This window comes from Silurus meridionalis, chromosome 11, assembly GCF_014805685.1.
Source record: "Silurus meridionalis isolate SWU-2019-XX chromosome 11, ASM1480568v1, whole genome shotgun sequence".
Classification (NCBI taxonomy): domain Eukaryota; kingdom Metazoa; phylum Chordata; class Actinopteri; order Siluriformes; family Siluridae; genus Silurus; species Silurus meridionalis.
Window position 1 is genome coordinate 13,744,011 of NC_060894.1, and position 21,143 is coordinate 13,765,153.

Genomic DNA, 21,143 nt, shown 5'->3' on the forward strand with positions numbered 1-21,143 from the left:
TAAATATTTGGTGAAATATCTATTCCCCATTGGACAAGATCAATCTTGGATGCTGGTGATCTTTGGGCCCTCAGGTTGTATTACAATAAACTACATGGTTCTGTAATAAAAATCACTGCATGGCCTCAGAAACTCCAGAAATCTGCCTTCCATTTCTTTTTCACCTGAGTCAACAAGTGCTCCAGTCTTCCATGAATAGTGAAAAGTATTAAAGCAAAAAGGGGGGTTTAAAATTTAAATCTAAAATTTTTTTTCAACATGCACATATGGGTGTGAGTGGTAAGGTGTCCACAAACCTTTGACCATATAGTCTCAGCTGGACCTGTCATATAATTAGGGAAATGTGATTTGGTCTGTCATGTTGAATACCTGGTTGTTAGAAACTCTATGAGTTTGTTGGCTTTCTCTTCACACTCAGTTGGAGACTCCTCTAGGTCCTCAAGTTCAGATGTGATCTGAGGGAGGTTCCCCATGCTGCCCCCCAGGCTCACACTGGAAGAGGTGGAGGAGGAGCTCAAACCCGAATCTGCCACAGGAGATGCCTGCCACTCCCGTAAGAAGTCCAGACCACCTGTATGGGTGGAAAGGGAAAAGGTCATGTCTTTGTACATTGTCTAAAAAACTGGCAACAAATGTGAGTAACATCCTAAGTAAACATGTCAAATCTGTGTCCAAATTGTCAATATTTTGTGTGAACACCATTGTTATCTATCACTGCCTTAATCCTCCAGAGCATGGAATTCACCAGAGCTGCACAGATTGTTGTTGGGATACTCTTTCTCTCCTCCATAATGACATCACGGAGCTGCTGGATGTTAGACACATGGTGCTTCTCCACCTTCCTCTTGAGGATGCCCTACAGGTGCTAAATAGAGTTCAGGTCTGGAGACATACCTGGCCACTCCATCACCTTCACCTTCAGCTTCCTCAGCAAGGCAGTTGTCATCTTGGAGGTGTTTTTGGGGCTTGATATATTGTTGCAAAACTGCAGTTCAGCCCAGTTTCTGAAGAGAGGGCATCATGTTCTGGTTTCGAAAGTTAAATACATGTTGGAATCCATGTTTTCATCAATGAACCGTAACTCTCCAGTACCACCAACACTCATGCAGCCCCAGACCATGATGCTACCACCACCATGTTTGACTGTAGGCAAGACACAATTTTCTTGGTACTGCTCACCAGGGCATTGCCACACATGCTGGACACCATCTGAGCCAAGTTTATCTTATCTTGTGTCAAGCTTCAGAAGAGGCTTCCTTCTGGGACCTTTTACTTTTGCAACCTCTAGAACAATAATGGCAGCACTGATGCATCTGTTGTTTAAAGTTCTGCACCTGACGCAAAGCACAAGGACTAAACTTCTTTGAGTGACCCTTGCAAGCCCTGTTCTGATTGGAACCCCTCATGGAAAACCTCTGTATGACCCGAGCCACTGTACTGTAACTCAGTTTCAGAGTGTTACCAATCTTCCTTTAGCCTCGGCCATCTTTGTAGAGAGCAACAAATCAACTTCTCAAATCCTCAGGGGTGCCATGTTGAACATCCAGTTGTCATTATGAGAGAACTGTTCTCAAAGCACCACATTTTAACAGCTCTAATACAAAATACACAAATTTGTATGGTCCTGTCAAGCAGACAAAAACATAAATATGATGAATAGGACACGTGGCTTTGCAAAGATTAAACAACGTACTGCATGGTATTGTTGCCAGTTATTTAGAAAATAAGGGCTGTACTGTATGTTGAGTTATTTTCAGAGGACAGTAAATTTGTACTGCTTTACAAATGGCACATTGACAACTTTATAATATATTCTAGTTTCCTTTATATAGTATTGTCCTTTGAGAAGATATAATAAAATGGTTGCTGAAATGTGAGGCATGTACTTACTTTTGTTAGATACTGTATGTACAGTATGCACGTCTAGCCCGTCAAGTGCTACCCTCTGGCTGAATTACGCAAGGACACTAAACCTTTGCCAAAAGCATTTCTCATTTTTTCAGACATTAAAATGTAAAACTTAGCACTTTGTAATAAAAAAATAGTCATATAGCCAACGATACAGTCGAGAATCTGCTCCACCTAAATTTATGTGCAGAATCCACTACTGCTCTTCTTCTTCTTCTTCTTCTTCTTCTTCTTCTTCTTCTTTGGCTGCTCCCATCAGGGGTTGCCACAGTGGATCATCCGTCTCCATACCCCTCTGCCCTCTACATCTGCCTCTTTTAATCCAACTACCTGCATGTCTTCCCTCACCACATCCATAAACCTCCTCCTTGGCCTTCCTCTTTTCCTTCTTCCTGGTGACTCCATCCTCCTACTGATATACCCTATGTCCCTTCTCTGCACATGTCCAAACCATCTCAATATCGCCTCCCTCACCTTGTCTCCAAAACGACCTACATGCGCTGTCCCTCTAATAAACTCATTTCTATCCCTGTCCATCCTTGTCACTCCCAACGAAAACCTCAACATCTTCAGCTCTGCTACCTCCAGCTCCACCTCCTGTCTTTTAGTCAATACCACTGTCTCTAAAACATACAACATCGCAGGTCTCACCACAGTCCTATAAACTTTCCCTTTCACTCTTGCAGATACCATTTAATCACAAATCACTCCTGCCACTCTTCTAGACCCACTCCACCCTGCCTGCACTCTTTCCTTCACTTCTCTAACACACTTGTTGACCCCAGGTACCTGAACTCCTTTACCTTCTCCACCTCTTGACCCTGCAACTGCACCGCTTCACTGCCCTCCCTCTCATTCACACATATGTACTCTTACTCCTACTGAATTTCATTCCTCTTCTCTCCAGCACGTACCTCCACCTCTCCAGGCTCTTCTCAACCTGCTCCCTACTCTCAACACAAATAACAATATCACCCGCAAACATCATAGTCCACAGAGACTCCTGTCTGACCTTGTCCATCAACCTGTCCATCACCACTGCTGCTATCAATAAAAAAAGCATATGCTTTGGCAGCAGCTAGTGCTATGATGTCTCATTCTAATTTTTCCTTCTGCATTACATTTAGGCTTTGACATTATACTTGCAACCTCTACTCCCTCAGTGTATCAACCTGCACATTTTAAACCATTACAGCCTAGAATATGATCACATCTTAATTCATATGCAGGTGTTTTGGAAATGTGTTGGCTGTTGCTGATGATAGGTTTCTCTACAGTGTAGTTTCACAATTATTCTATATTTTATATTTTCATTAGTTTCTGTACCTGTATGCAGATATTCTGATTGAAAGCTGGATTTAATTGTAAGAGTTTTGTTGTCGCTGATCTCCCTGGTGACCAGTAACACGGAAGCAATGACCTGGAAGTTGTTGTTGCAGGAGAGAGCAATGAGCAGATGCAGAAGCAGCCGCTTGCTGTGCTCAAAAACCTCAGGCCGGTTGTGATCTAAACCTGAAAGAACAGCATAAAACCCAATGAAATTGAAAGGCATTTTTATTTGTAACTCATTCATTTACATGCCAATAGTGACTCTACAGGTCCATGGACCATTTAAAGTCTTAAGCTACAAACTGCATGGACAATGCGACTTGTAGGTTGCAACCTGACTGGTATAATTTTGGGCACATTTTCCCACAGTTATTTTTAGACTTTATTAATAATAATAAAAAAAAAAGACATGTTCATTAATGGAACAGAATTGAATACTTCAATATATTTGTTCATTTTTATGTACTTTTGAATGTAGTTTGAGTCATATTGACAACTTGAGTGTACACTTCAAGTGCAAACTTCAAGGTGTCATTTTCAGGTTCAACACTCTAAGACGTGTTTGTACAAAAATTCTGCAAATTCTGTAAAGCCTGCAGCTTCTTTATATAATTAGATACAATGCATCCACAGTGTTTGCAAAGAATATACTGAGTAAAGAAAAAAAAAGTATGATTATCACAAATGAATTAAATGAAAGAGACCTGAATGAGGCAACAATGAATGAACAACTAAACATAAAGCTAAATTAAAGCTTAAATGCTTGTGAATTATATGAGAGCTATTTACAGAACATTTTTATCTATGTGATAAAGATGTCTGCTATTATTTGACTGCACAAATCAGTCACACAATGAGAACAAAAAGGAGACAGCAGGTGATGACGACATAAAGAGTCTGAGAGTGATAAGCACATAAATGATGGCATTTCTCTCCCCTCCCTGTTGTTCTCTCAGTTTTTATCATAGACATTTTTTACATTTTTGTCATGGCTGTATCATGTTATTCAGCTTTTACTGCAAGCTGCAATTACAGCCGGGAATGTATGTAAACAAATGCTTCAGAAAGACCTTTTTGGAGACATCAGATGTCATAAGTGACTTATCGCATTGATGGAGGTACAAAAATATTCAGTACGTACGCACACATCCATGGGATAAATACCACAAACATTATTCATTACAATCACTTACATATTTGGTATCCAGGTGTATCCTGTTATAAGCCTTACTTTACCAGGTTCAAGTCAGAAATGAAAAACAGAGAAGAGAAAAGAATGAAAGAAATGCAGCAGGTGCAAGAGAAAGTAGTATTACCGAGGAAAAGGGCATGCAGCAGGAGGGGCAGATGCAGAGCCCAGTCCTCTCGCACACTGTGGTCCACCACCATTTCTGTCATGAAGATCACTGCTATATTACACCTACCAACATACATCAATGCTACAGTCAGATCCACATGTCTAACAATTATATCTGCTATTTGTGATTTTGCATCAAGAACATTAAAACAAAATCTAAACCAAGTCACCACATTTTCTTATTTATTATGTAAATACTCTCCCTTAAACACACTCACTAGGCACTGAATGTTTTCAGCACTGCTCCAATTTAATAAAGTAAACACTGACTGTCAAGAGCCTTCTGCAAAATATCATGGTTATCTTAGCAGCCTAAATAACAGTGTTGGCTTCGTACTGAAAAGTAAATAGCAGGCACTCTGCTCTTTCCCATGCTTTGAAAAAGTTTGAACTTTTAAATGAAAAAAAAAAAAAAAAAAAAAAAAGCATTGCTGTTCACATACTAGGCCTAAACCCACAATTAATTATAATTGTATTCTTACTGTATATGCTGTCCAAATTTGTGAGAAAGAGAGATAAATTGCAATTGACATAATAATTGTGCCATCCAAAATGTCGACTGAACCTGCTATTCAAATGCACTAGTAATGAAATGCTGTAAAAGGCAGAGCTTTGTTACCTGTGGAGGGGCCCTCGTGGTGTAATTGTTTCAGGCAGGTAGTCCACTAGTGGAGCCCAGCAACCTCCATTAATTGGCATAGGCAAAGGCTGGGGTCGGTTACTCTCCAACACACTGAGTAGCCAGCCAGCATATGGGGGGAGAGGATCATCTACACAGGATCACATCACAGCAAGTATTTGTTAGTTTTTAATGGCTTTGGTCAGATATTCTTCCAAACAAATTCCAGCAGTGTTTACTGATCTTTATACATTCCAAAAGTCTTAAAGCAATAGGCAAATATATCTTCATATTTAATTTAATAAAACTGCAAGGACAATTTTAAGCAAGGAAAGAAGCAATTATGAACTCCAACGCATGTTTGCTAGGCCATCAGCAACATATCATTAATATCCAGATTGGAGCAGACATGCTATGTACAGTATGCAGACGAAATCACCCAGTATACTGTACACTCATACATACACACAACATTTTATGGGGTAAATGTAAACACCAGTTTTAGATAAAACAGGCCTGGAAGCATTCTGGATTGAAAAATCATTTATGAATGTTGCATTAAGAAAAAATACTGTGAAAGCTAACAATGTAATATCCAAAGATCATTGAAATTCTTAAAATGTGACCAAGTTGATGTGCTATTCATTCATGAGCTAACAAATCTGAGGATATATATGTTTATGCAGCACTAAGATGTTTTCCTGGTTTTGGTTTTCATGAAAGAACTTTCTTAAGCATGACTAAGTACAGCTTTACCTATTTGTGCTTTGTCTGCTATCTTACAACAACTTAAGACAATCCCCGACCTAGCTTGCAGTAGCATCCAGTTGCCTTTGGCTCCCCATAGTTACCAAACATTATTACCAAATACATTGATGATGTCAGAAATTAATGACAGCAATGTACTTACTTTTCTCTTCATCATAGGAGCCACCAGAGCTGTTACTATAACGTGATTCTAGCCGGTTATGTGCCCGCACAGCTTTACTTATCCTACAGAAGGACACAAAAAACGATATGCAATCGATATGCATCATTGGACACACATTCAATGCACAAAGCGCTTAATATTAAAGGAACTACTTACATACTAAAATGTAAAATGTACTGTTTTAGTATCAGAAGCTCAATCTTTTTATCTATTATCTTATCTAATCTAGCTCAATTTGAATTACCTCTCCTCATTCTCTCGAGCAATCTTTGCTTCATCCGTGTCTGGGATGTTTTCCTGCCCAGCTACAACAGTGTTGCTGCTGGATGTTGTGCCTGCATAATACATATAAGAAAGTAAACACTAACAAAACTATTAAAAAAAGACTAACAAAAAAAGATCATAATGAGCAATACATTAAGTGCAATCAATTTTCTTGTTTCTGGTCACCTGAGGCCACAGCTGAGATTTTACTGCTGGCTGCAAAGCGGTAGAAAGGTGGGTTATCACAATGCAGCACTACGGGGTTAACAGGGTCAGTTTGCTGTAATTCAAACAGCAGCTCTTCCATGGTCTGAATGGTGTTGTTACGGCACAAATAGATTACTACTTTCTTAATCTAGAGACAGAGAGAAAACAGGTTCATTGGAGAAAATTTCAAAAACTTCATAGACAATAAGAGACAGTAAGAATGTTTGTATGTCCTTACATAGGGTAGGAGGGTGGTGTCACTGCTGACTCCACACAAACTAATAAGGAACTGCAGTGTGATTCTCAGATTGTTGCTCCATTTCTCATTGGTCACTAGAGCATTCCATGCATTTTCCATCTCTGGGCCAGGAAGCTCATCACCATACTTAATAGAATGTACAAAGCAAAATGGATTTATAAATTAAAGGGTACTAAAAAAGCAAGTAGACAACGCTTACTGTAAAATGTAACACTTTAAATACTGATGATATACACACATTTACTGATGTTATATTCCCCTTACATCCTGTTTTACATAAAATGACCTTTGTCCGTTGTTATTTTTTTGTCCTCTAAAAGTGAAACAATGATTTTTCACAATTTTTAAACAATGGAGAGACCACCACTGACCCAATACAAGAAAACAAGGAACCTTAAGGCAATACTAACTGTAAATGCTAATAAGCATTACACAAATTATGGTGCATTATGTGAGCTGTACCTTGGCAGTCATGTACATAAGATTGTTGAGAATGAGCAAGGTGGCCTGCAGTGATCCCCAGCCACTGCCTCTGAGTGGATGTGAGAGACCCATGCCGTCTGCATGCTTTTGCCCCTCCTCCTCTGGTGTGCAAGGGCTAGAGGCTGGGGGCAGCAGACCGGTGTCTACCAGCTCAATGTTGCTCAGCCAGGGCAACAAATAGGTGAGCATTATCTGTCTACCATTGGGATGAGTGGTGGGAAACCTCTGGCTGACCTCTGTATATGTGTCAAGAAAAAGACAGTGAGTTGGTGCACATTATTTACACCGAGCTACTGCTGTGGAACAAAAACCAAACATACTACCTGAGAAGAGAGGGAGAGTGAGCTCTGGGTACATGCAGGCAAGCTGGTTAGAGAGCTGTGACAAAGATAAACTATAAAGGGGAGGCAAAGGACCATGGGTGCCATACAAGATGTTCCCTGACTTTTGGCCCACAATTCTTGAAGAGTACACAGATAACTTTGCCTCCAAAACCTGCGCAACACACAGCAGAAAGGAAAAGGGCAAAAGAAAACAGTGAGAAAAACTTGGAATAAATATTCATTAAATACAATATTCACAAAAACTCATTAACAAAGCAAATAACATTAAATATTAAAATAGCATGCATTTTATTATATACTGCATATAATATTGTTATTGTTATACAGCATATTAAGTTCTACATTATATTTTATATTCATGTGTTAATGTGATTTTTCTTTTTCTTTTTTATTCCTCTACCTGCATAAGCTGCATGGAGATCTCATAGATCTCTCTGCTGGTGTCAGAGGACTTAAAAAGCACCAGGTTAAGCAGGGTAACAAGGTCACATGGATAGTTTCTGAAAAAAGAAAAAGAAACATTTCCTGTCTGAAAATGCACTGCAAACAAATCTAGTAAATCACTGCAAAAGTGTATAATAATAATGTATGAAACACCATGAGTCCTCATCTCTCTACCTACATAATTATTAATTGTCTATTATTAATATAAATATTCTAAAAATCCTAAAAATGTGCCCTGTTCCTACCTGCTCCCACATACTGTGGCAATGGCCTTGAAACAGCCTGAGGCCAGTTGGTAGGAGCCGGTGAAGCAGCGATCCACTGCCCAGTTGAACAGGTTTGACTGATCAGGGTTCAGTTCCAGGAGCAGAATGACCACTTCACAGCCCAGTCGATGAACCTGCAGCATGACACAATGTTGGGAGGATAAAAACTTATGAGTCAGACACCTTTTTTTTTTTTTTTTTTTTTACTTATTTTACCCTTTTGTTCATTTCACAATGACTTATTTAATGTGTTTAGCAAGTCTTTTTCCATAATCAAAATATTTTCTAATCATTTCTAATTAATTCGAAATGCTAAAATACATTTTCCAACATGAGGAAGACTTTCTTTAAATTCTGAAGATTTTGCTAGGATTTTTTAAACTATTAGTAACACATTGAATTATACAGTTATACATGAGTCAAACAGATCATTGATATCTAAGTCATGCAATTTCTAAATGAAGCATGCAGTCTAAATTATTTATAGACCATTATTTCTTTTGATTGCTTCAGAGACAGAAGATAACATATGCAGCCTTACTCGCAGATCGTGGCACCCAAGGATGTTGTCTAGCCACTTGTAGAGATAGCCATCAGTAGACAGACCCACATTATCAAAGACTGGCCCACAACATAACACGGCGGACATAGCCTGGGTGAAATATACACAAAGTCACACAATCACCAGGTTACAGGCATGTCATTGTCAAATACATTCAACGTTTGTCCCCTCATTTACCTACCATATAATTAATTCGATTTATACAATGTCCTTAACATGCGTAAGGAAAAAATATTAGCTTATTTAAATAACTTTCTTTCAGCTTCTCCCGTTAGGGGTCGCCACAGCGGATCCTCCGCACGTTTGATTTGGCACATTTTTTACGCTGGATGCCCTTCCTAACGCAACCCTCCCCAATTTATCCGGGCTTGGGACTGGCACTGAGAGTGGCTGGGGATGGTACCCTGACCGGGAATCGAACCCGGGTCGCAGCGGTGGGAGCGCTGCGTCTTAACCACTAGACCACTTATTTATGGTACATTAAATGAATTTTACTAGTACAATACTAGTACTTACAACCTTTTAATTGAAAGATTGTGAGTTCCCAGCAAATCCCAGCACCCCAAACTGCCACTGCTGAGCCCTTGAGCAAGGCATGTAACTGTCAACTGCTCAGTTGTTGTATTTAATTAATACACTGATGCAAACTAATGCCTTTTTAAGGAACTTTTGTTTTAGATTTTTTTTATTTTTTTCTGTAAGAAATTTCATTGCAATTAAAACAGTGACACATTTTTTGCCATGTAGCTTGCTATTTTGGGAAAAGATTCGCTTTCTACCTGGGTGGATGGATAGAGTTAATTGTTAGAAAAATTACATTTAATAAAGAAAGTAGCCAGAGCCACTGCAATGCAAATCACAATTCCTCACATGTATTTTTTTATATTGAATGATTATGACAGGACTACTGCACTCCTAAACTACCATATTTATAGTATTAGCAGTATTATGGTTTTGAAAATCTGCTTTACTTTTAAAGCACAGTATTGGTAGCGTGTGATCTGGTGATTGCGGTCACTGTAGCGGTCAAGAGGAGTGAACATGACACTGAAAGGACCGGCCCATTGGCTGAACAGAATGAAGAGATGATGGCGCAGACTCTGCTGAGGAAAGAGAAATCGCCTGTGGTGCACTAGATGGGGAGAGATAGAGATAGAAGATTATTATAATACCAAGGAATCTAATACCTTCTTTTGGCAATAAATCATTCTGACTTTTTGAGGTATATTAGTTTTGAATAGAAATCAGTGATGCAGTTTGACAAATTCTAATAAAAAATAAATAAAATAAGAAAAATAAATACTCTTTAATACATAGACTCACTGGACACACAAATCATGTAAACAGGTGTTTATTGTAGATACCTGGCACACATTGTATTAGGTTGGCCACCATGCCGCTGAAATGAGCTCTGATATCCTTCAGTATCTCCAATTCTTTATCGTTCTCTGCCTCCAAGAGCATGCGTGTCAGATCCACATACTCCAGGAAAAGAGCACCCAGAGCCAGAGAATCCCTTTCTAATGCACCATTAGTGCTGCAAAGTCAAATGTGTTGTTTGAAGTTAGATCTGGGGTTCTTAATCAAAACTTTATGAAGAGAGAAACCATAGAACTGGTGTCAGTTCAGTGAGTGTATGTGCAGCCCACCTGTCACTGATGACCCCTGAATCAGCCAGCAGCTCAAAAATACGGAGCAGCTGCAGCCTCAGTAGATCTCTTCGCTCCCGACGCTTCTTATTCTTCAGAGGGAGATGAGGGAAGATATAATGTACACATATTGCATAACAGCTGCCCATCAGCAAAAAAATATCATTTTAAAACATTAGATTGCAACCACTTACCTCTGGTCTTCTCTCTAATGCTTCTTTCATAAGAGGATGGAGCTCCTCCACTAGCTCCCTAAGCATACCCAGCAGCAGTACACAAAGCAGGGGTATATATACATATTAGCATACAAATTATCATTAATTCACTACACAGAAATACTTCAAAATATTTACATAATGCATAAATATTATTTGTAATTTGTTGTCGAATTATATCATATTATAGAATCAACCCTTAAACCTTCAAGCCTTTTATACATTAAATAACAGCCAAAAATGTAATCTATTATAAGAAATAAAACATTTCTGTCATTATGTTCACTTCAAAGTAATGGCAGATGGCTAGAGTGGTATGACAGCCATCTGTATTATGAGTAAATAACAGGCGTGCATGCTATGAGTGAATGCAATCTCTACAAGGAGTTCCTACACAAAAATCTCCTCAATGCAGTTGTTTAGAAATAGGCAACTCTAGCTCACAGATATTGAGGATATTGTTATGCATATATCATACATTAAATGCAGCCATGTATGTTTAATGTGCTAATGTTCTTTGGACTGGAGTTTCATAACTCTCATAGAAGTTGTTTGTGTTACCTGAAGACGAGGGAGTTTGTCCGCCCAAAGCCTAGCACTAGAGACTCTGTGATCTCAATGCTCTCGAGTCGCATGAGAGGAACCAACTGCTTGAGGAGCCAGGCTACTGAGGGGGTTCCAATCACCTGCTTATACATACAAATACAAACTCTGTCCATAGCAAAACTTTGTATCTTAAACATTAATGTATATATTGATGTATACTGAGACATAACTTAAGGTAACAAATGAACTGTAATGCTTTGGATGCTTTCAATTCCTACACCACAAGGAGTTATGAACAAAAATTCTTCTGGGTGTAAGCTTTTACTATCAGTGCACACTGGAATGCAACCTCCACTAGAGCTTATGATAAAACCTTGAAATAGACATACCATGTTTGGCATGTACCTTGTTATCATACGTGATGCTGCCATCAGGAGTGGTAGCCATAATCTCAGGGGTGGAGGCCCTCAGGTGACCCGGGCTCATGATGCTCGGCTTGGCTACGCCCAGACACAAGATTAAGTAGTTTCTCCACAGGGTCACATAGTTATCAGTGGGTCCGGCTGTGCTTGTCTTTTTGGCATACACTGGACTACTGCAGGGGCACATGGGAATAGGAACATTAGTCAGTTCGATTAAATTCACTCACATTACTGATAACTCTAATTCTCTAACAAAAAAAAATTGGGGATGTGATGAATCAGTCTGGATTTGCCTTTTACTTTTCCCTGTTTACAAAAAAACCTAGACAAAAATTGAAATTGTGAATTGTGTTTTTATTTTAAGCAAAACAAGATGCACACCACCAAATACAAATATGGAAGGTTCTCTGCTTATAAATACAACTGTGTCAATAGGCTCAGATTCACAACAACACAGATTCCTCAGCTTGTTTCTATGAGATGGGGATCAGAACTTGTTTTATAAGTGCAAGCATTTTTTATTTGATGAATTGATTCAAATGTTTCAATTATAGTTTACAAAGTGTGAAAAAATTTAAATGTTCTCTAGAATTAAGAGAAATCCTCTGGATAATTTTATATAACTATAAAATATGTATAATTTTGATCAATTAGACCATTAAAAAATGTTTTATTATCCATTTTTAATTGGACATGAATTTGTGTAACTGTATGACTTTTTTACATTTTACATTTATTGAATTGGCTTTCGACTGGATTGCTGATACTCACTTGGGGTCCACTAGGGGCATGAGCAGCTGCAGACGTGTGAAGGCATATGGCCAGGCGTAGCTCAGAGCCATGGGACAGTGTTTTGGCAGGTGTTCCTGCCGAAGAAAACTATAGAGACAAAGAACCCAGGGGTCCTTCACTGACTGGGCGAAAATCCATACATGAGAGGGACTCTTAACGTCATAGTGGCTGTTAACCAAACGTGCATTCCACTCCACCAGCCACTGCAGGTCCACATGGTGACTCAGTGGTAGAGTGGCCTGAAAGTACACAAAGTTATAGAGAGCAGGACATTTACTATTCTTTAGGATAATAATACAAACAAGTCATAATAATGAGGCAAAATGCAAAAGAGTTTGACATTGCTACAGTTTAGTTATCCAGAAAGCCAACTGTCCCATAAATTACACATGTGCTTAAACAAGGTTCAGTCAAGTAATACATGTATGTCTGAATATAAAACAGAACTGCAGAGTTGGATTGGATTGGACTGGACTAAACACCTATACACCTATCAGCATGAAATTAGAGTGCTTACTGAATCAGACACAGCCACATGGACAAAGCTGTCCAGAACTATGGGGCTGAGTTGGTCCATCACCTCGATCATTGGCTTATCGTCATCCTGAATGCAAATGAAGGAAACATATCCAGTACTCATGTTTTAGCATGCTCTTGTTTTGAGTATATGCTATAATGCTTAAAATGCTATAATGCTTAAAATGATCAGTGACAATCAGTAATTTTTTGCCAACCATAACCCACCTATCACTGATAAAACTGTTGCACAAGAATTTAAAACAAACAACAACAAAAAAAAAGATAAAAAAAAAACTACTGAGGTTACCTCTGCCTGGCCAATGGCTGTGAAGAGCAAACGGATCTCTCTGAGCACAGTCACGGCAAGTTTGCGTGTACTTGTCTGGCAGGAACAGAGCAGAAGCAGGGCCAAGCCCTCGACAGCGTGCAGCACTGTGGAGTGTGGATTACGTTCCACTGGCAACCTGGAGCTCCCACCAGCCTGAATATACATGTTTATCACTATACAAATGCATATGCACAGGGCATTCTTTACTTTTTGAGAAGATTATTTTATTGTTTACTTTTTTTTATTATATGCACTGAATACTTTTGGGTTTGAGATTAAATATTAATGAGAAAATCAGAATTTCAGCTTTACTTTACCCAAAAGAAGTACTGAATTTAATGTGGCTGTATTGGCTATATGTTTTTCTGTCATTTTCTTGGCAGACAATTAGCAGCCAGAAGTAGCAATGCAAGCCTAAACTATGATACTACCTCTACTGTGCTTGATCGATGAGCTTGTATGTTTTGGATCACATGAATATCCTTTCCATCATATTAGTAAAGATTAATCTTTTTTCCAGATCCTTTGTGGCTCATCTCTTGTGGACTGGCATGTTTTTTCTGCTCTTAAAGTCTTTGAGAAGTGAATTAAGATACCTTCCACTCCCCAATGTTGTATAAACTATGCCCAATGCTTGTGAAATGGCTCTGATAAATTTTCCTTATTTTTCTCATAATGGTCTGCTGTTGTCTCCAGTGGACAGCTTTTTGGTCATCATGCTGCAACTCTGCTCTATTGTCTTATGTTTATCTTTTTTAAATCTCAAACACAAAAGTCTTCTATGCATAGCAAAAAAGAACTGCCCTTGTTATTGCCTTTGGGAGGGGACTGCTCATGCTTACAGTTTGACAAACATTTTCAACAGTACACACAAAAACATTAATGAAAAAAATATAATGACATAATAACATTTTAAAAGACTTATTGCTCCCAAAAATACTGTAGAGTAACGACAGTAAAATAAATTTAAATATCATTTAAAGTAATGTATTAAAACAAATGCTTGCTTTGGTACATATGCTCAGAAGGCCTTGTAATTGTTATGTATTCACAGTGTAAAAATTAACTGTTCTGTTTTGAGTTAGCGCCATGTGATCTGATGTGTTATCAGAAATCAGAGAATTACCTCTGCTGAGCGCTTGCCAGGAGCCTGCAGTGCTAGTCTCCACTGGGCGAGCAGCTGCAGCAGTAATTTTACTGAAGTGTCCTGGAGTCCCTGCTGTGTGTCCTGCACCTCCCGCAGGAGAAAGTTCGTATAACCAAACAGAACATCTTCTCGCCAATCAGAAAAGTCCAACAACAGACTCTGGAGGCAGTTCTGGGCAATTAGACGAAGCTCAATGTCCATGTGGACTGTCAGCCTAAACCAAATTACACACACACATATGACAAAAACATAGGCCAAAACACATAAAAAACTTCACACCATGGCAGAATTATAATAACAACAAGCACAAATCGATGATAATAATAATAAATCCATGTTAATAAAGACCAAGCTGTCCATTAGATTATACATTTATGAGCTTTTTCATTTCAGTAATTCTCTATAAAACATTTCCCTAAGCTGGATGTTTACTCATCTGTCTCTTTTTCTATGATTCTAGTATGTCTGCCCCTATTTCTTTCTTATATTATCATTATCTTTGTGTTAGAATAAACATTTTATTCTTTACTAATGGCATTTTTAGTGGAAAGGGCTATGCATTATGTTTTTCTGGTTTTTATTTTGTATTTGTTTTGTTTTTTAAACGTCATCAGTGGCTACCCCATGTTGAGACTCTTTTGCAGGCTCCTGCAAGTGTATAAGAATCCTTTTTGGAGACAAAAGTACTGATAGGCCAAGCTGACTCACCTAGCTAGCAGGTCAATAAGTTCAGGTTTAGACATGCCGTCTGGGAGGATGCGGGGAATAGCTGCCACACATGTTCTGAACAGATCAATCTTTGGCTTCCTCTCACCCCTGAGAGAGAGAGAGAGAGAGAGAGAGAGAGAGAGAGAGAGAGAGAGAGAGAGAGAGAGATAGAGAGATAGAGAGAGCGATATATATATATATATATATAGAGAGAGAGAGAGAGAGAGAGAGAGAGAGAGAGAGAGAGAGAGAGAGCAGTTTACAAATGACTCATTACAGGATGACTACAGCACCTTGCTGTGAGTTTCCATGTTTCCCACACATTTACACACAGATAAATACTAGGCCAAGAAAAGGGATACTCTGACTTTTAAAAGCTGAAATCAACTGAAGATTGATCCCGGCTAAAATAAGAAAACTGAAAAACACATGACTGTAGTCTGCTGAAAAACGTGACCACTGAAATCTTGTAATTTATTCAAAAAGGACAAGCTGAAGCTGTGTTCAGATGTCATCATTATGATTAGGGTTAGATTATCTGCAGAATGTATTTCATCTTAGGACTGGTTTATGCATAGGCCTGGCTGATGTTAAGCTTACAGGTAAATATTCTCATTTGTGTTTATACATCTAAAATAACACCTGAGACTACAGGTGAAACTTACGTGATCATGTCTTCTGGTTCTTTGTTGAGCATCTGCACATTGGTTAGCATCATACAGCGGCCCACTTCCTTATCCAGGTGCCTTAGGATGTTATCAATGGCCTTCCTTACCTGTGAGTAGTACAGTGCCATACCTGAAAAAGAATAGCAGAGACAGCATGACCTATGGTTAATACGTGGTAAACACATACCTTGATTATAGTTCTAAAATTGATTGCCCAAATCTAATATAAAATTATATTATATTCAATTATATGATTGCCTGTCATTTTTGAGACAGGTGAACAGGTGCACAGCGCATATATACATACTAAGACATGCATGTGCACACGTTTATTATTTCAAACAAAACCTAAATCAAGCTTTAGATATTAGTACATTCCTCTTTAGTATTTAGTTACAGATGAAAAAAAGAATGCTTTTGTGCAAGTATACACTTTTTATATGGGACTATGGGCAGTTCTCATGAGAAGTGGAAGCTTGTGGATGATTAATCTATATTGGCAGTGTAAATAATGAGTTTGCTTCCTCTTATGTTTTTTTTCTTTTCTTTTAATTTTAGAGCTTTCATTTCATTTTAGAGCGTTGCCCATTTAGCCAAAAAAGCATTAGTGAAGACATAAAGAACACTCAAGTTTTTCAATTACAAAAAGCTGTACTCTTGTGCATGTGCATGAACTAAATACTCACCAATAAGCTTAGCCTGCTCTTCTGTTAGAGTCTTGCTCAAGTAGGTCTTCTTTTTCTTCAGGGTGTTTCCTGAGGGAAGTGTAGCGCCAGTGTTGGGCATGGGTGGCTCGCCATCCTTCTGTTGCAGGCTGTCCGCTACAACCAAGAATGCTCTCAAAGCAATGTTCATTCTCTGTAATAATACAACCAAACACAGTGGCTCACTCTAAATGAGTATTACATTATTTTGACATTTTGGCAGATTATAAAGTTTGGAAATGGTTTGAACAGCTATTGTGTATCCCCTCTCCAAACATTCCATCTAAATCTAGTAATCTCTAATAACCACAATTTATTAAAAACAAGATATAGGATGAACAGGTTATTGGATATTTTACTAAAGGAAACATTGTAAAAATTATTATTGCTAAAAAAAATTATTGCTAAATAATAGATTTATGCATTTATGTTCACTATTACACCAATTTTAAGACATTCATTATGCACATTTAAAAGATGAGATAACAGATGACTTTACCTCAGGATTAAGACTAAACGCTTTAGCTGATTTGCCAACACTGAGTAGGTCACATATAATTTCCTTCATAGCAAAATCCAGTCTTTCCTATTGCAGAAAGGGATAGAGGAGTTTAGCTTAAATGCATCATTAGATATCAGGAATGTGATCACATCATCAGAAAGAAGAGTCTGCTGTTTTATAGGCCAACGGTGTGGAAAACAGCGATCAGAAAGAGCTAGATGAAACAGTTTCAGGATGTGAGCATGCACATGTTAAGCCTTAAGCCTCACCTGTGCAATAAACTGAATTATTTTGACAAAGATGTTGAGGGGCATGTCTCTGGGGACAACACTTCTGGATCCTTTGGGGAACAGGGTGGAAATGATGGAGGTCAGACGGCTGAAAATAAAGTGTGAAGAAATATATCTTAAGTTAATGGATTGTTACTGGGATCAAAATGTATTATCAGCATAACTGTCATCAGCATGTAAAGCTGGAGAAAATGTAATTACCTCTGTGTGGCTGTGTTACTCTCACACTTGATCCTGATCATGTAGACCCACAATAACCGATACAATGACTCCAATGCTACACGAGCCATTTTCTGATCCTTGTTCTGAAAAAAATTACATTAAGATGCTGCATTCATTTTTTATGACTTTTTTCTGCTTGTTTTATTTGTTGAAATATAAAAATTATATAAATGTTGTTATTAATAAACCCATCTATCCATTTATTATAACTAATCTGAGTCAATATTAGATCTCATTTCTGACATTGTGTGTATTGCTAGCTAACTGTCAGCTTATTCAGAGATAAATGTGACATGTTAGACAGAATGAGAAAGAGGCAGAACAAAGCATATTTGAGAAATTGATTAGACTTAAGCTTCAGCACCCCAGGCTCCTCTGTCTGCATTCCTGAAAATCCACAGATTGGATGAACCTGTGTCCCAACGCAGACATAGAATCCTGTCCTTGACTGACAAGAGTGGAACCTGATGTGGTCTTTTGCTATTGTAGACTATCCACCTCAAGGTTTTATGTGTTCTGCATTCTGTGATGTTGTTCTGCACATCACTGTTGTAAAGAGTGATTATTTGAGCTACTGTGGTTCGCCCTCAAACCACAATTCTCCTCAGACATGATTAGCTGATTGGATAATTGAGTGAATGAGAAGGTGTACAAGTTTTCCTAACACACAGAGATGAGTGTACATCCCCACTCTAAAAACTATGTAAGATGCTGAAGATATAAAGTTGATTGATAAGCTGGGACTTTTAAAATGGTAATAAATGAAGGGCAAGGTCTCACTCCTGCTACACTGTAATTCTCCTGCTACAATTCTACACACCTAATATTTAAAGTCTGGTAAAAATGTTATTTATTATTTAATTTTAGTCATCTCTCTTCACATATAAATTATTGAGGGTTTTGCTTTTAATGTTTGTATGCTTGCAAATCCCACCTTGAGATTAGACAGACAATTGTTCAGGAAGATGTGCCATCTGTTAAGGAACACCTGCTTCTGACTGACACACAGCAAACATGTTACCAACGGATACAATGCCTGCAAAACACACAAATACAGAATTTAGTGAAGCACCAAATTTCTGTTATTACTGTAGATTATATAGTATGCATATGCATTCCTGTGCAATTCAAATCAAGAGCTAAATTACTGATCATGAAACTACACAAAACTAAGCAGGACACTAGTCTTAAAACACTACTTTGGACACTACAAAAAGTGCACATGTGCAACAATTGATAAAGATATGGATAAGCAACATTTTGCTTTTACCTTAATCATCATTGGTGATTAGTTATTAGCAGTAAAGATATAGATCAGTTAATATTGATTATAGTCAATATTTTTTTTGTGTTGTTTCATTTTATCACTCCTGAGGTGACAGGAATATTTATGCTATATGGAAGAAAGGTGCATATGTCTGTGCCCAATCATGTTTATACATTATACATATTAATAAATTACATAAATGAAGCTTCCATGTGTTTTCAATGTTTTTCTTCACATATTGCTCAGTGGTTTTATAGTATTTTTGAATAAAAGCTGAAATATTTTAGTGGGTCTGTAAGTGATTATGTTCTGCCAGGTGATGATAGTGTCAGTTCATCGCTCCAAAAGATTCCAAGGACTTAGCAAAAAACTAACTCCTGAAGAATTCATTAATCACATGTTATGATCAGATGGAAACTGCCTCAGATATAATAAATAGCAATCTTTCATCACAGCCATCTTAATTAAAGATTTACTTTAAAGAGAATGACTTAGGGAACTTTAAGCTAACAATTAATGAAGGAAATAAGTCAGACCGACATCACACAGACATCGTTCACACTGTATGTGAATGTTCACCACCATACAGCTATACTGTATGCACCTGTACATATACATATACACCTGTATGGTGTAGCAACTACCACTCTTGTTGACTACATTTATTGCCTCACACTATCATAACTCTCACACTTTATCTTAACTCTATTCGCTATTATAAGCACTATGTCGGTTGTGTGTCTGCCTTTGAGCACAGGTGAGGATTTGTTCGAGTTGCAAATGGTGGAGTTGGAGCTGGAGGCTTTAAAGAAACAGATTCGTGCCCTGCATGCAAAGCATGCCCAGCTGCGAGAGCGGAATGCGGCGCTGGAAACATCCCGGGCGGACGCTCACTTGTCCCAGGTAAAATTCTCGGGTTGAACCTAATGCGCCCAGCAACTCAACTCCATGTGTTTCTCTGGCCAGGCCCAGCGCACCTACCAGTGCAGCCCTCCCAGGTATCGTTCACTCCGGCACCGGGGCACCATGGACCCTGGAAGCTGCAGCAGTGGAAGACGTGAGCCAAGCCCTGGTCGAAGAAACGCTTCGCCACTCTCCGCGAGACAGCGTGTGATACGTGATACTTGGAGATTCCATCGTCTGGCATATCCGCGCTACCGTAGCCAAAGGTAAGGTGCACACTCACTGTTCTCCTGGTGCTCATGTTCTTGATGTCGCTGCGAAGGTACCTGCGATTCTGGACGAGAACTTCAGAGCTGTTGATCTCCAGGCTGAGGCAAACAGAGATCTTAAAGAGGGATTTCAGGATCCTGGTGGAGACGGTACGCAGCACATCACCCACGACGAGGATCATAGTGTCAGGACCTCTTCCCACTTACCAGCGAGGGATTGAGAAGTTTAGTAGACTTTTGCACTAAATGAATGGTTACAGTCATGGTGCTGAGAACACAAGCTACTCTTTATTAATAATTTACATTTTTTCTAGGAGCGTCCTAGGTTCTTCTGCCCTGATGGCCTGCAACCCAGCAGAGTTGGAGCAGCAGTGCTATTAGACAACACCTCTAGGATGCTTAACACCATCTGACTGAAAGTAAGATATCATGCAATTTACAACTATGACAACATTTATACAACAAACCAAATAGTTACAAGTACACACACAGCCCAATTTATAAAAACCATGTCTATTCCTCATGTAGTAAAACCAAGAAATAAATACACAAGATCCTGCAAGATCTTATTGCAGTTAAAACTGAAAAAATGCCAGATAAGCAAAAAAGTTCTAAAGTTTGGTCATTTCAACATTAGATCACTTGCATCCAAAGCACTCATTGTAAATAAGATGATCACAGATAATAATCTAGATGCACTCTGTCTCACTGATACCTGGATTAAACCAGATGAGTCTAAACAAGTCAGGATATGCTTATAAGCATGTGCCCAGTCAGACTGGTCATGGGGGTGGTGTAGCAACCATTTATAGTGCCCTTCTTAATGATAGTCAAAAATGAGGATTTAGGTTTAAATCATATAAACATTCATTTAAACTTTCAGACATACCCCTACTATCTCTCGCTCTGGCCACCGTGTACAGACCCCCAGGGCCTATGGTGATTTTCTTCAAGAGTTTGCTCATTTTCTTTCAGACCTCTTGATCAATAATAATAAAATGCTGCTTGTAGGAGATTTA

The 21,143-nt window shown here is 38.6% G+C and overlaps 1 protein-coding gene across 16 annotated transcripts in view; it reads right to left on the reverse strand.

Moving 5' to 3' along the window:
• The window catches only part of fryb (furry homolog b (Drosophila)), a 75,103-nt gene that overhangs the window by 19,718 nt on the left and 34,242 nt on the right, over positions 1 to 21,143 (reverse strand). For 9 of the 16 annotated variants that reach the window (XM_046860544.1, XM_046860537.1, XM_046860533.1 and 6 more), the window contains exons 11-40: positions 18,620 to 18,721; positions 17,665 to 17,768; positions 17,443 to 17,551; positions 17,171 to 17,257; positions 16,654 to 16,825; positions 15,965 to 16,097; positions 15,300 to 15,407; positions 14,571 to 14,805; positions 13,424 to 13,597; positions 13,115 to 13,201; positions 12,577 to 12,836; positions 11,789 to 11,978; positions 11,399 to 11,526; positions 10,817 to 10,874; positions 10,623 to 10,714; positions 10,338 to 10,510; positions 9,945 to 10,105; positions 8,953 to 9,063; positions 8,391 to 8,545; positions 8,102 to 8,201; positions 7,681 to 7,852; positions 7,337 to 7,593; positions 6,854 to 7,000; positions 6,595 to 6,763; positions 6,389 to 6,479; positions 6,124 to 6,206; positions 5,214 to 5,364; positions 4,554 to 4,657; positions 3,235 to 3,420; positions 370 to 571 (exon numbers count right to left, since the gene is read on the reverse strand). In XM_046860544.1, coding sequence (XP_046716500.1) covers positions 370 to 571; positions 3,235 to 3,420; positions 4,554 to 4,657; positions 5,214 to 5,364; positions 6,124 to 6,206; positions 6,389 to 6,479; positions 6,595 to 6,763; positions 6,854 to 7,000; positions 7,337 to 7,593; positions 7,681 to 7,852; positions 8,102 to 8,201; positions 8,391 to 8,545; positions 8,953 to 9,063; positions 9,945 to 10,105; positions 10,338 to 10,510; positions 10,623 to 10,714; positions 10,817 to 10,874; positions 11,399 to 11,526; positions 11,789 to 11,978; positions 12,577 to 12,836; positions 13,115 to 13,201; positions 13,424 to 13,597; positions 14,571 to 14,805; positions 15,300 to 15,407; positions 15,965 to 16,097; positions 16,654 to 16,825; positions 17,171 to 17,257; positions 17,443 to 17,551; positions 17,665 to 17,768; positions 18,620 to 18,721 — 4,301 coding nt within the window. The remainder of the gene's footprint in view (positions 1 to 369; positions 572 to 3,234; positions 3,421 to 4,553; positions 4,658 to 5,213; positions 5,365 to 6,123; positions 6,207 to 6,388; positions 6,480 to 6,594; positions 6,764 to 6,853; positions 7,001 to 7,336; positions 7,594 to 7,680; positions 7,853 to 8,101; positions 8,202 to 8,390; positions 8,546 to 8,952; positions 9,064 to 9,944; positions 10,106 to 10,337; positions 10,511 to 10,622; positions 10,715 to 10,816; positions 10,875 to 11,398; positions 11,527 to 11,788; positions 11,979 to 12,576; positions 12,837 to 13,114; positions 13,202 to 13,423; positions 13,598 to 14,570; positions 14,806 to 15,299; positions 15,408 to 15,964; positions 16,098 to 16,653; positions 16,826 to 17,170; positions 17,258 to 17,442; positions 17,552 to 17,664; positions 17,769 to 18,619; positions 18,722 to 21,143) is intronic. The other 7 variants (XM_046860547.1, XM_046860539.1, XM_046860535.1 and 4 more) reach the window with 1 other exon arrangement.